The 13,423-nt window shown below is 40.5% G+C and overlaps 1 protein-coding gene across 1 annotated transcript in view; it reads right to left on the reverse strand.

Annotated features, from left to right (window-relative positions):
• LOC103805612 (inositol 1,4,5-trisphosphate receptor type 2) overlaps positions 1-13,423 on the reverse strand; it is a gene marked incomplete at its 3' end in the record, with an annotated part of 88,032 nt that overhangs the window by 43,641 nt on the left and 30,968 nt on the right. Inside the window, exons 11-17 of the mRNA XM_009078268.1 lie at positions 13,209-13,381; positions 11,983-12,102; positions 11,693-11,878; positions 10,776-11,027; positions 9,580-9,724; positions 8,518-8,654; positions 1,281-1,294 (exon numbers count right to left, since the gene is read on the reverse strand). Of these exons, the coding sequence (XP_009076516.1) occupies positions 1,281-1,294; positions 8,518-8,654; positions 9,580-9,724; positions 10,776-11,027; positions 11,693-11,878; positions 11,983-12,102; positions 13,209-13,381 (1,027 nt within the window). The remainder of the gene's footprint in view (positions 1-1,280; positions 1,295-8,517; positions 8,655-9,579; positions 9,725-10,775; positions 11,028-11,692; positions 11,879-11,982; positions 12,103-13,208; positions 13,382-13,423) is intronic.

Below are 13,423 nucleotides of genomic sequence, written 5' to 3' on the forward strand. Positions count from 1 at the left end.
AAAGGAAAACACACAAAGAATTTGCTTTTTCAAAGTGAATGAAGCAGATTAGTGTCAGGTTTGAGGTCCCATTCGGCATCTGGTCTGGTGTGCAATCACTCTGAATTGGTCTTTTGAAAATAATACTTCAAGTCCCTACAAAGGAGAGGAAAAAAGGTACTTCTGACTTTGCATGATGCCAGGGAAAAAACACCTAGATGTCAGACTAAGGATTGGATCCTCACATTAGGCAGGCACAGAAAGTTCTAACTGCTTACACCAGCGTCAAGCAAACAAAATCATTCCAAATACACTTCTTGATGCAAAATGAAAATCCTTTCAAATCAAATCAAACAGCTTGGGAATAACATAGTGTGGATATCTCTCTCACTCCCCAACACCTTTCTCCCAGTGTGTTAAACATTTATTTCCGCTGACCACCATTCAGTACACCCGTGTAAAGCTAGTGTACAGAGTGAAGGACCTTCAACTTTAAAAGTGCCTTCAGTTAAACTGTCTTTTTGCATCTTTTTCATCTTCAAACCATGAAATAAATGACCTCAGTCATTTCATCCTGTCCTTAAGGCTGATGGCTAAGCCCACAACAAGACCTGTAGGTTGCGCCGCTGCTTCATGCTCTACATCTCAGTTGAGAAGTCATCATCCTCTCTCTCACAACAGGTTTTCAAACCCCCTTTCACTCAGCTGTGCAAACAAATATCAATAGAAGTTATTTGCAAAGCTCAAGAATTCTTTATAAAACAACTTGAGTCAATGGGTATATTAGTCAATGGGGTTAAGGATAATTAAACCACTTAAGTCTAAGACAAGTCCAGAAGATATTCTTCTCAAAAATTAGATACAACTGCAGTTTGTCCCAAATGAGGCAGAAGAATTCCACTTTAACCTGAAAAGTTCCTGTTCACCCTTCAAAACTGAAGTCTACTTGGTGTAAAGTTCGAAGAAAAGTTAGTGCCTTTTGGATAAGGAGTCAGACAACATCTTGAGTCAACCTCATATTCTTGGAGAAAGAAATCTGGGATTTTGCCTAGAGCATTTATCTTGCTTATTTCTCAGCTATCACTGGGGTGCTGCATGGGCACAGCAGGGGATGGGATTCAACTCCTTCCGTGACCAAGGAATTAGTCATTCTCTCTGCATTTCAGGATGACCTCCATAAACTTTCTCTACCTCTAAAAAGGGCAGTGAGAGGCCTGTAATGACAAAGACTGTGAGGCACTCAGCTAATGTGATAATGGAGTCTATAAAAGCATCTAGAAAATAAGAAGAAATGAGATGACTGCTCTCCTCTCCTCTTACCCACAGAACACCAGTGGTCAAAGATGGTACACACCAGTAAGTGGTGGCTATGAAGCTGCTTCCCAGTGGCATTGCTAGTAAAGATAAACCCTCTGTCCAAAATATTCCTTTACTATTGGCCTTCATGAAACTGATCTCAACAGATAGAGGTGGGAAAACAAAGGAGGATTAAGGTGAAACTTATTATCCCTGCCATTTCAAATTCTATTTCATTAATGCATAGGAAAGGATTTTAGTGAGAGAAAAGTCTACTTAATCCAGTCCAGTATTTACAGCTGAAATGGGTAGCGACTCAATACTGTATTACTTCTGTCAATTACAGCAGTGAGACAAGGTGTCATGGGTACACCCATCTTGGAAAAGTTTCTAATTAACTGCCTGATGCTTACTATAATTTTCAATTCACACAAAACAGGCTTGAGGAAAACATTTCCAGAGTTAAAATAATACTGGAGCAATTCAGCGTTCCTTTCAGGAAAGGTTATTTTAACAACTGTGTTTTGCAGGGTGCTGATGAAACATAACCATCTCTTAGAAGCAGACAGTAGTTAACCAATACGTTCATGCATGGCAGTGAAGCAGCTTATATGTCTCAACACTGAGAGGAACTGCTCTGCTGTGTGAAAGAAGCCGTGGGGAACATTTGTGTACATAAAGAAAGGGCAGTAACTTCTCTTCCAAAAGATCCACAAGTAACCAGCACCCATGATGCTCAGTGCTGTTCAGCCTTGAAAGTCTAGACCATGTTAAGCATGGATTTAAATCTGTCACTCACAAATATCAGGGTCCAGCAGCAGTTTTGCTAGGGAGCTGTTTCTCCTTGCCAAGCTTTTAGTTCTCTTGGCTGTAACAGAGTTACCTCAGCAGGGAAGGGTATGCATCTGAGGTAAGACATGCAAAAAGCTTATTGCAGCTTAAGAAGTGACTGACTCCATGTCAACTAAGCCTGCAACAATGCAAGACAAATACACTGGCTCAATAAAAGAGATTTAACTTCTTAGTACATATGCCCACAATGACTAAACTAAGGAAGCTCTGATCTTAGTCACATCTCCAAAGTGTTTTCTGAATACCAATGACCAAAGAAAAATTAACTTACTGCCTCAGGTAGTTAACTAAGCTAAAACAGGACAGAGAGCAAGTAGATGTGAACCCTGATTACTTTCATGTGCACTGTGCTACAGAAGAGTGAAGAGAAGCCTGAACTATGCCTTCCTACGGTACTGGCACCCTTAACCTGCGTGTTCTTTGTGCTCAAGGTATATACAGTTATATATGGCTGAGAACTGTGGCAGGGAGAGAATGGTCATTGCAATGTTGTGAGGTGCTAGTATGTGCAACCAACCACTTCTCTCACCAGTAAGCCATTGCAAAAGTGCTCAGAGCTGTGACGGACCAACAGAGGAAAAGAACACAAGGCAATCTCCATGAATCTTCTTTTTCCTATTTTCCCTTGGTCTCTACTCCTCCCTCTGCCAAGACAAGTCTGAAGCCAAGAGCCTTCCGTAAGCAGTGGAACCATTAGAAATGTCTCCTGTTGAATGTACAATCTCACAAGATTATTCAACGGAGGAGTAAAATCACCACACACAAGTGGTAATTTAAAGGAGCTGCAGATTGACAGACACTGAAGAGGAAAGAAGAGAATGCTTGTCATGTTTTGAAAAGACAACTATGCACCTCCTTTTCATTACTTTTTATTACAGTGATCACAACTTCCTAATGAGTATCAGTTTCTGTCACAAAACTGTAGCACATAATCTCATACAATTTGGCACGATTGACAACACAACGGCCTCTCTGAGAAGAAAGGCTTTTCAGAGGAGTCAATTATGGGAAAAAAATAACAACCACCCAAGTAATCGAAACAGTGGATAATTTGACACTTCATTTTCTACATAAACATATTTTCTTGATAAGTCATTTACTGGTTGCAAAAATTCTAAAAGCAGAATATAAAAGTAAACAACAATCTGCTATGGAATACAGTATGGATTGTAAGTGACAAAATACCATATTCAGAATTAAAAACAACTGTCAAAGGCAGCTGGCAATTCGTGCCTTTTCTTCAAATTGTTCCCAGCCAACAGCTGCACAGTGTCCTCAGTTTGCTCTCCAGGACCCACAGCATTCTGAGTGTCTCACACACAGGGAAGACAACCAAGCGGTAGCTGAAGGTGGATGCACAACGGAAGGCTCAGAGGCTGGCACGTCCCCTTACAGTGAGCAGCCCTCTGCTCCACAGAAATCCCTGAGATGCCAGGAAGCCAACGTGCAGCCTTGCTTATTTAAAAATTAACTATAGGCACCTGATCTGGTCCCTAGTTGAAAGATGAGAAATTTAGATTAGATATTAGGAAGACTTTTTTTACTTTGAGGGTGATGAGGCACTGCACAGGTTGCCCAAGGGAGGCTGTGGCTGCCTCAACCCTGGCAGTGTTCAAAACCAGGTTGGATAAGGCCTCGCCTCGAGCAATCTGGTGGGAGGTGTACCTGCCCAGGGCAGGGAGAACTGGGACTAGATGATCTACAGACCTTCACCATCTATAACGCAATGAAATCCGAAAGCTTTCTCAGTCCTCCTCAGCCACTCTCATTTTCCCCACAGATTTAACTTTGACCAAGTGTAGCCTTTGTGAGGCAAAACTGATATTTGCCAGTGTGCTGGGAAGCTTTAGGCTGGTTTCCCAGTTCACTACTGCATTAGGAGATATCTGCCACCATCATCAAAGTGAGTTTTCAGCAGACCTGACCTTGTCTCAATCACTGTAGGTGTGTTCAACCAGGTTTTAAGGCAGTACTTAGAACAGTAATACTCCAAAAAACCTTGGCTCTCTGGTTGTCAGTGAGACCTATACAATTGCTCCACCATAAACTTCCTAAAGCTTCAGTGCCATCCTAAAGCATACATCACTGCCAGTCCTTGGGGATCCTCCAGCAAGGAACTGTATGCACAGCAATGTCTAGTCACCAAGGGTGAAATTAAAAATCCAATGGCAGCTTTAGCACTACATTTCTTTGCCTTTGCTGATTTGGTTACATTGCTTTATGCAATTTAATTTTTCTGCATGAAAAGTTACAGTCATTTTTAAGACATATAATAACAACACTTCAGTACCTAAAGGAACACATTTTATTTCAAACCCTTTAGAGCTGTGTATTATTTGCCAGAAATATTAAGCCTTACAGCTCTGTTTGTGAAAGAGGTATTAATTTTTACAGGTTTTCTACAGAATTTGTTCCTAAAGACTTCAGAACCTACGATAAACAGGCCAAGAATCACACTTTATGTCTTCATTAAACCATTTTTCATCGCTCAATAACTAGCTGACTGCAGGTAAGCCTCACAGAAAGCCTAATGCATGACATTAAAAGAACAGGGTGAGGTCACTTCGACATTTTATACAGTCCTCACAACTAATGAGGCAAAACAAACACAAAAGCCTACAATGTGCAGTGCACATACATTTGCTACTCACTCCATGAGTGAATCTGGCCACTTAAGCCTCCACTTACTCAGAGCATATCCACAAGTCCTCCCTTTCTGCAGACAGACTCACCACTGACCAGCCATGGTGAAACTCCACCAAACTTTACCTTCTCCTAACCTGCTGCAGGTACTGTTGATTTTGGCTATCCCTAAAACCACAAAGCAGTGTCAAGCATGGCTTTCATGCCATGGACATTAAGCAAACGGAAATATACATACATCACCATGCTGGACTTGAAGGTAAAAAGCATCATGGGAATTAAACCTTCTAGCTCAGTTACATCTGCAAAACGGATATTGATTCCTAGAAGAGCAATGGTCTCTGGAATCACATTAATGCACAGGTTTCATGATGTGAGAAAGAATAAGGAGGCAAGAAAGATGGTTCATGTCAGAATTAAGCTCTCAGACTGACCTCCTCTTTGGTCTGGCAATAATCTGCACTGAACAGCAGTTGTTCCACTGTAGACATGTGTGTCTAACACGGTCAGCTTTCCTAAGGGTTAAATCCTTTTTTGCTCTTGTAACCCTTCTTTTCTTGTAAACTACTGGCATAAATTATCACTCCAGTCTGCCAGGCAGCCACTGCCTCATTAGCTCTGCTAATCAAAGTATGCCTCAAGAAGATACTTCAAATTGTTAACTAGACAAAAGAGCAGTGAACAGACATGGATGCAAGGCTGAGAAACAATAGTCATTTCTAATAGTCTTGGATGAAATCTGGTCCTTCTTGGTCACAGAGGATTCATAGGGTTGGTTCATGTTGGTTTTGGGTTTGGTTTGTTTGTGGTTTGGGTTTTTTTAATTTGGTTTGGGTTTGGGGTTTTTTTGTTTAGTTTTTGTTTAGTAGAATCCAAAAGGGGAAAAAAGAAACAGAAAAAAAGCTTCAAATAATCACAAAAAGTTAAGACACACTGGCTGAAAAAAAAAAGTTGTTTCCAACATTTTCAAGTCAATTCATTTTTAGGGTGCAATCTAGGTAAGAAGTATTTCCAAAAATACACATCTTTTCTTTTTCCAGGATCTTCTCTCACAAACGTTTCTTAGCCAACTTTCCCCAATCTGTCTTTGTCAAATAAGGTCACACCTAAAAACTACATGCACACTAATTTAATTCTGGTTAACATAACTGACAGGAGCATTAAAATCAAGCTTTTTAAAGGAAGTAAGGCATAACATTTACAATAATGTAAGGATCAATAGGACAAAGGGGAAAAACTTTGAACTGACAGAAAGTAGGTTTAGATTAGAGATTAGGCAGAAATTCTTTCCTGTCAGTGTGATGAGGCACTGGAACAGGTTGCCCAGACAAGCTGTGGCTGTTCCAACCCTGCAAGTGGTCCAAGGCCAGGTTGGATGGGGCTTGGAGCAACTTGGTCCAATGAAAGGTGTCCCTGGCCATGGCAGGGGGGCTGGAACTAGGTGGTTTTTAAAGTCCCTTCCAATCTAAACCATTGTATGATTGGTGATCTTTTTAGAATCTTTGCAGAACCAAGATAGAGAAACTCATACAAGACATCAAGGACTACCTCAGCCATCAGGGTGCCTCAAAATTTAAGCAAAGGATGGAAAAGAACATCTTAAGGTAAAAGGTTAATTAAGTCTTCATGCAACTTTCACTAAGCCTAAAAATATGTCTCATTTTACAGATTTGCTTCAACAGTTCAACACTTGTCATATATATTTCCTTACTTAGCAAGTAGTTTTACTGATCTAAGTGGGTCTATTTAGGAAATAAACATTAAACAGGGAAGAAGGCTCCAGACTGCTGGTTGAAAAATCTCATTGCAATTTTGAGGTGCACAACTCCAAACAGGTTTCCCAAAGCCAAGACACACCACATTCTTCCACCCATCATTAATCTATTTCCCAAAATCCTGACTACAGTTTTCACAATGTGGACTGGTAAAGAGCCAAGCTCACCAGTTCCCTACAACTTCACATTGTAGGAATCAGATGTGGAAGCTTTTATTGCTACTGACCTGGAACAAGTCAATGTCAATACTGGAAAGGCCTCTCTGTCCCCAGATTTATTCAGCGCTGATTCCCCCACAGAAATCAGTGTTTTTAAACAAAACTAAAAGACAGGACCTATCATGCAAAATACATAAATCCTAACCGAATTCTTAACTTCTACAGAGATGCCATCTCTCATCTACTGCAGCTGCAGAATAGGAATTACATTACATTTCCATTTGGTCAAGTCTCTTTTCAAGTTACTTTTCCTGTAATCTGAGAACAACTGCATTTCTGAATAGGCATAATTATTGACAAAATATTGCTGTCAAATATACATTTAATATTCCTCTATGCAAATTTGCAATAAGATAGTGCTAAAAATTAAAATATACAGAGCCTAAGCAGGTATTCAGTAGCATTTTCCTACAGTAGAGTTACAGGATGCTTGGCAAAATTTAAACGTATTTGTTTACACCACTAAACTCTCAGTCTCAGGCATCATGACTGGCTTTCAGTGTTTGTCAAAACTGGGGTTTAGAGCTACACTTCAAAGCTCAAAGCATGAAGTATATGTTCTTACTGAATTAAAGCTAATGCCTAGACATTTGTGGTCACTGACTGGATGCTTAAAAAAACCTCCAAAATTCCAAGTGCCTGAATATACTGTCTTTTCTCTAGTGCTGGGGGGGACTGCAGTCAGCTACAGCATGCCTTAGTGTGCACAGCATTGCAGGAAAGACTTCCAGAGGTATTTGGTAAAGTCTACTGGCAGTGTGATGGAGGGAAGATCAAGAGAACCAAGCATAAGACCTGTTGGGTCAGAGATGACAGTCTGTACTACTCCAGAATGTGGAAACCTCAAAGAAGAAAAAAGTTATGAAGGATGGCACACTCCTGCAGGGCATCTGTGGGACTGACTGAGCAAAACGATGATTAGAAAAACTCAAGGCTGGGAAAAGGCCTCCCAGAGAAAATACAAAATAATGGTTTCAAACAAGACAGCTCATCCATTTTGGTGCTGTGAGCCAGCTGGCTGGCAACACCAGCTACATATTAAAACAGAATTTGCCATCAGTCTCCTGGATCCTCAGCCCACACAACTGTCATACCTCTCTTCCACACACACAGGAAAATTAAACAGCTAAGTTTCGGCACCTTCCTGTCATGCTCATTCTTCAATCCTGTTTTAAGCCATGGTAGAAAAGGCAGTGGGACATACAGTATAGTTCTGGGGTTGTCAGACAGGCACTATATGCTGGGTAAAAAAAGAACATTCTAAACTAGCAAACACATGCAGGGAATGGCCTCCTCTGGACTTCCATCTGGTGCTTCTGCAATTGTGGGACCAGTAGCATCTTATCGTCCCTTTCAGTGAAGTGCTAAGACGACTAATAAACACTTGTGCCACAAGAGCCATCATAATTACTGTGCACAGGCAAATGCTGTTTGAACTTGCTTGGGATGTTCACTGCAAGGGACACCAAGGCTTAGAACCAAATTCGAAAGTTCAGTTCCAAACAAGCAAAGGAGCAGCAACACCAATGCAGTAACCACAAGTTCTGAAGGCTGCAGCTCTGTTCAAAAAGGTTCCTTTGTAGCTGACCATCTTAATGTAGCCTGAAATACATCCTGCAGGTGGGTTTTTGTGTGAATAAAGAATCTTGAAAGAGAAATGAGATGTTCCATAAATTATTTCCAACCTAAAATAAATAAATAATTGCACACTAGAATAACAATCTTAGCTGCTTTTCTCACCTCCATCCTGAAACTTGCTCAGCCTTTCAAAGTATGATGATATAGGAACTTGAACAATATCTAGAATTGCCAGTAACGTCCGGGTCAGTCTGAGAAGCTCACTAAAACTATAAAAGCCAAAGTATATGAGGTTTCGAGCCAGATGTACCACCTAGAGAAAAAGAAATTAAAAATGAAGCAAGTATTGACAACCTTTGTGGTGTTTGGCTGTGCAGTACTGTGGCATTTCACACAGCAGCTTCCAGAGAGATTCAGATCTGGAACACATTCAAATTAGCCCACGTCTTCCCACTGACTTAAGGGGGCCTTGGACTTGGGCCAGTGGCATTATATGTTTGCCAGAATTAGACAAAACAATTGGTCAGTCAAATTACAGAAGACAGCAAGATCAAGATGAGATTTAGGAAGGCTTGAAAGGATACAATTGCATCTGCGAAAATATATAAGATTATTTAAAGAGGCAGAAGCTGTAGGGAAGATGGAAGTCAGAAGAATAAGATGATTGTGGTAAGTTTAAACAGAGGTGATTTCAGGTGATCAGAGACAGGAGAAACAAGGCTTGGGAGGTAGGTTGGAGGAAGAACTATAAAAGCTGTAAGCATTTCCCCTTTATTCAATCATATTTGAATCTAGAAAATTTAGGCCTATCTAAAGTTTCTGCCAGGAATTTCAAATAATATTTAAACCACAGTATTAGGTTATTCAGAGTGTTTCTTTCAGTCTCATATCTTACACAGAGAATAGTACTTCCTTATATTGAAAAATCTCTACATGCTAATTCGCTAATGTAGGAAGAAAGGATATAAGGCAATTCACCCCTCCATGTATCCCTTCTCCTGCCACTGAAATGCAATCACCTCAGGAGAAGGAAGAAAAAATACAGCTGTTTGACAGCAGATAATATTATTTTTCTGTAGTAACAGTCTTTACCAAGAACACTGGAGTAAGGAAGTGGTGCCTCTGTAGGATATTTTACACCAACATTTATACTGCAACTACATTTAATTTGACAAAACTAATGTCAACTTATCTGAAATGAGGAATACAGTAAGTAGGATGCAATAGCTGAGATGTACCTCAAATGTAAGTTTATTTTTCTCTTTGTCTCCAAAAGGAAAGGGCTGATTTACAACTTCTTTCAAGTACTCTTCTACGAATTCCATAGTTAGTGCAAACTTCGTCTTCATTTCATTCCTCGAAGAGTCTGTGAAGGAATCATACCTACAATGCAAGGCACAGAAAGAAGAAAAATTAAACACCTTTAATATCAGGATAAGCTGTCACTAAACGAAAAACAAACTAATCACGATGCCATGAAATTACTGTCAGTTCTCTGTAAGGAGAAGGGTAGAGGCCAGCTGAGTTGTCATAGATATACAAAGAGGATGCATAAACCTTCCCTCCAACAGTATCAGGAAGGGTTGCAGTGAGCAGGAGTAACAGAGACAGGAAAATACTATGGTTCTGGCAGATAGCACTCTTAAATCTCACTGTGGCAATTCAACAAGTCACTAAGTCTCAACTGTTCTCTCTACCCAGCAGCCAGTGTTACTATTTCAGCAAGGAAGACAGCAGATCAGGAAAGCAGCCTGGGACAGCTTCTTCCTTTGCACCACCATCGAGGACTGATTTTTCCTGTATGTCAAAACTGTCCTTCAGCTCACTAACAGAAGCAACACTGCCTGCTGCGCTACTGCGCTTCTTCCTCTTTGCTTCTTCAGCCAGATACTCCCTGGCTGGGTCTATCCCAGTGCTGCTGCTCCATCAAATCAATGAAGCCAGAGAGAGTTTCCACTCAGTCAATGAATCCTTCTCCCACACTTCAATTTAACACATGCTTACACACTTTAAGGCCAAAGTCTCCACCTAGTGAACTGTTTCTGGGCAGTAGCTGTATCTAACTGCAAATTCTGGGCTCCCAACTGTGGCTTTCAGTTGAGCTGGAGGTATAAAACTGAGTTCCAGCCTAGCAAACTTGTAATGTTAGACACAATCAGATTACTTCAAGTTCAGTTGATCTGAGGAAAGGCCATTCCATTTTTCCCCAGCTTGTTCCCTATAAGAACACAGTAAAAAACAGAATTTAAGTCTTCAATGAATAAAAGCTACTAAGTCTCCAAGAGTAAGAATAATTAAGAGTTCTGTGCTCTGCAACAAAATACCTTTTCACACATACATGTTCCATCTACATTAGAAATCTACAACTATTTTGTTCTGAGACTAACCCCTACAAAGTGCTTTTGCACTTTAGTTTGAAACGCTTTCAACTCACTCATGAATTGTGATCTTAGTAGGAATCTCAGTCCACAATCTGGCATATTTGACAGGTACCACAGATTCCTGAGGATCTCTGTCCACATGCATGTGTAGCATGAGACGACAAAACGAAGCGCGGAGGTCGTAAGGGAGGCTTTCATCAGACATACAGCGAAGGATCAAGTCTACTGAGAGCTGTGCAGAAATCTGGTTGATGGCAAGATATTGGCGGTCCAGGCACATTCTTGCAAAGAGGTTCAGTTGGTACCTTAAAAAAAGGTAATAATATATGGTATTCAAAAAAAATCAGTACCTCAGAATCTTATTTCACAAGCTTGTTGTGAGCCTTTCTGACATAAAGCCTAAAGATTAACAAGAGTGACTTTGCTAAGCAAGGGATCAACTTGCCATTAAAAATGCTAATGTCAGGATCCAGCCCCCATGAAAAATGGGCTCCCTCTGGAACTCAAAGGAAACGCTGTCAATGGAAGGCTGAAGCATTTAGGGTATTTGCTTTCCATCAGGGTAAGACACTGTTCTGTGGTCCCATTTCCCCTCTAATCCTCAAGACACTCACAGCACTTCCCCCTCAGAGCTTGCCTTACTTCCAAGGCAGCACAACCTAAAATTAAATACCAAAAAAATAACAGGTAAGAGGCAAAATGATAGATACAAAGAGCTGTCATGAGCAAGTGAAACTCAAGATACAGCTGGAAAAGACTAATGATGATTGTAATGAACAAAAATAGATGATGATGCTTCCTGCATGAGCAGGAAATTTTCCAGCAGGAAAAACTTGAAACAAACTTTTAATCTCAGTTTCTGGCATGGGATGGTTTCAACTGCTTTTATACTGGCAAATGAACTGGATAAGAACAGCATTGGCATCTTCAAAGAGTTTACATTTTCTTCCATTTGAATAGGTAGTTTTACCTGTAGTAGGTAAGAACTTCTAAATCAGCTTTCGTGCCCTCCTTCGCCTCCTGAGCCAGATGCCTGATGGCTTTGCCATGAGGCTCCTTGTTACTGTCAATCCAGTAAAGCCACACTTCCTCTTCATCCATGTCATCTGAGATGACTGGGCATTCCAAGAGATTGTCCATTTGTGTTGAAACCAGCCTGCAAACACAAACCATTCACAATGGAGCCACTAGCAAACTGCTACGAATATAATGACACAGCTGACAACAACAAGGTGGTATGTTCCAGTTGTGGATGCTCACTTGGTCTGAATGAGGATGTCAGCATTCCCTGGGCTCAGCATGAACTTGCAGATGAGTTCCTGAGTTACTGGTATTGCTGTGGTGTTAGACACACACAGGTCTGACAGATAATCCAAGAATCTGCAGTCAAAAAAAACCAGATGCAACAGAATATGAGACTTAAAATACCACTCAGCAGTACTGCAGTAGAAATTTCTAGCATCCAGCCCTGCAGGATGGATGGACTGCAGCCTTGAAGAACTGGAGACACAGCAGTTGCACAATGTAGTTATGCCACAAATTCTATGACATCCTTCACCACAAAATATGTGATGTGTCAATGAACACTGGGACCCTTCAGCACTGGGATGGAGCTCATCTCATGTGGTTTCTTCTTAGTACTGACCAAACCCAACACAGTTCAGCATGGGAGAGGCAATGAGATTAGAGTGAGGCAAAACAGCTGCAGACATATAGAAAATAATTGAAGCAGTGAAGCACCAAGCCTTGAGTAATATCCTAATTATTAAGAGAAAAATGGTATTTGCAATTACAGAGGAAAATATTTAGCCTTCAGTACATTAATTGCTTATATTTGTACTTTTAAATTTTACTACAGAAAATCCAATAAAAAAACCAGATAGATTTTCCATTAAAAAATTCCAAACATTTCCTTTATATTCTGACCTAAAGCTGATTAAAAAAAAATTCAGCTGCCTGAAGTTCAAGCCAGAATTTTTTGTTTGGAACAAAATTTGCTCTAGGACACGTTTACTGGGATATTCACTGCCCTAGGCCCTTTTCAGGTCTGATCTGGAATCAGAATCTGCAGGAAAACTGCTTAGTAAAATTGACATCTGTGTAATTTACACCAAGATTAGTCACAGGGGAACCAACACAAGTGGCAATTTCACAGAGGAGCAGCAGAGCTAGGAGAAATCAAACTTTCTGTTCATTTCTCTTTGCCCCAGTCTGAACTGTCACTAAATGCTCAAAATTGTCCTGTAAAGTATAAACCTTTTTTTCAGTAAGCTCTAGTTCCAGACTGCAGATATCTTCAAATCTCAAGAATTACAGGTAGCTCTGGTATTTCCTAGTATGACACTGCACATGTGGGTCTTTTGTCTGCCATGTCAAAACTGGAAGAAAGAGACATCAAAGCAATGAAACAGCAGCAGGTTCACAGCTACTACAAATGCAAAAGCCCATCAATACAGAAAAAGAATGTTACATAGACCACTTCAAACCTTGGCTCCCGATTTCTCCTGAGTAAATTCACAAATGTCTCTATTTCTTTAGCCGTGATGTGTTTCTCTAGCAGTTTTCTGTTGTTGTGCAACAAAGCTGTGATGGTATCTTCTGCCAGAATATCATAACCAATCTGGGACTGCATGATGCAGAAGTTCTTAGCAATATATTCCTGAAAAAAGGAAAATTCCCATGATGACCTGCTAAGCAGGAA

The sequence above is a fragment of the Acanthisitta chloris genome, unplaced genomic scaffold (genome assembly GCF_000695815.1).
Source record: "Acanthisitta chloris isolate BGI_N310 unplaced genomic scaffold, ASM69581v1 scaffold2747, whole genome shotgun sequence".
Classification (NCBI taxonomy): Eukaryota; Metazoa; Chordata; class Aves; order Passeriformes; family Acanthisittidae; genus Acanthisitta; species Acanthisitta chloris.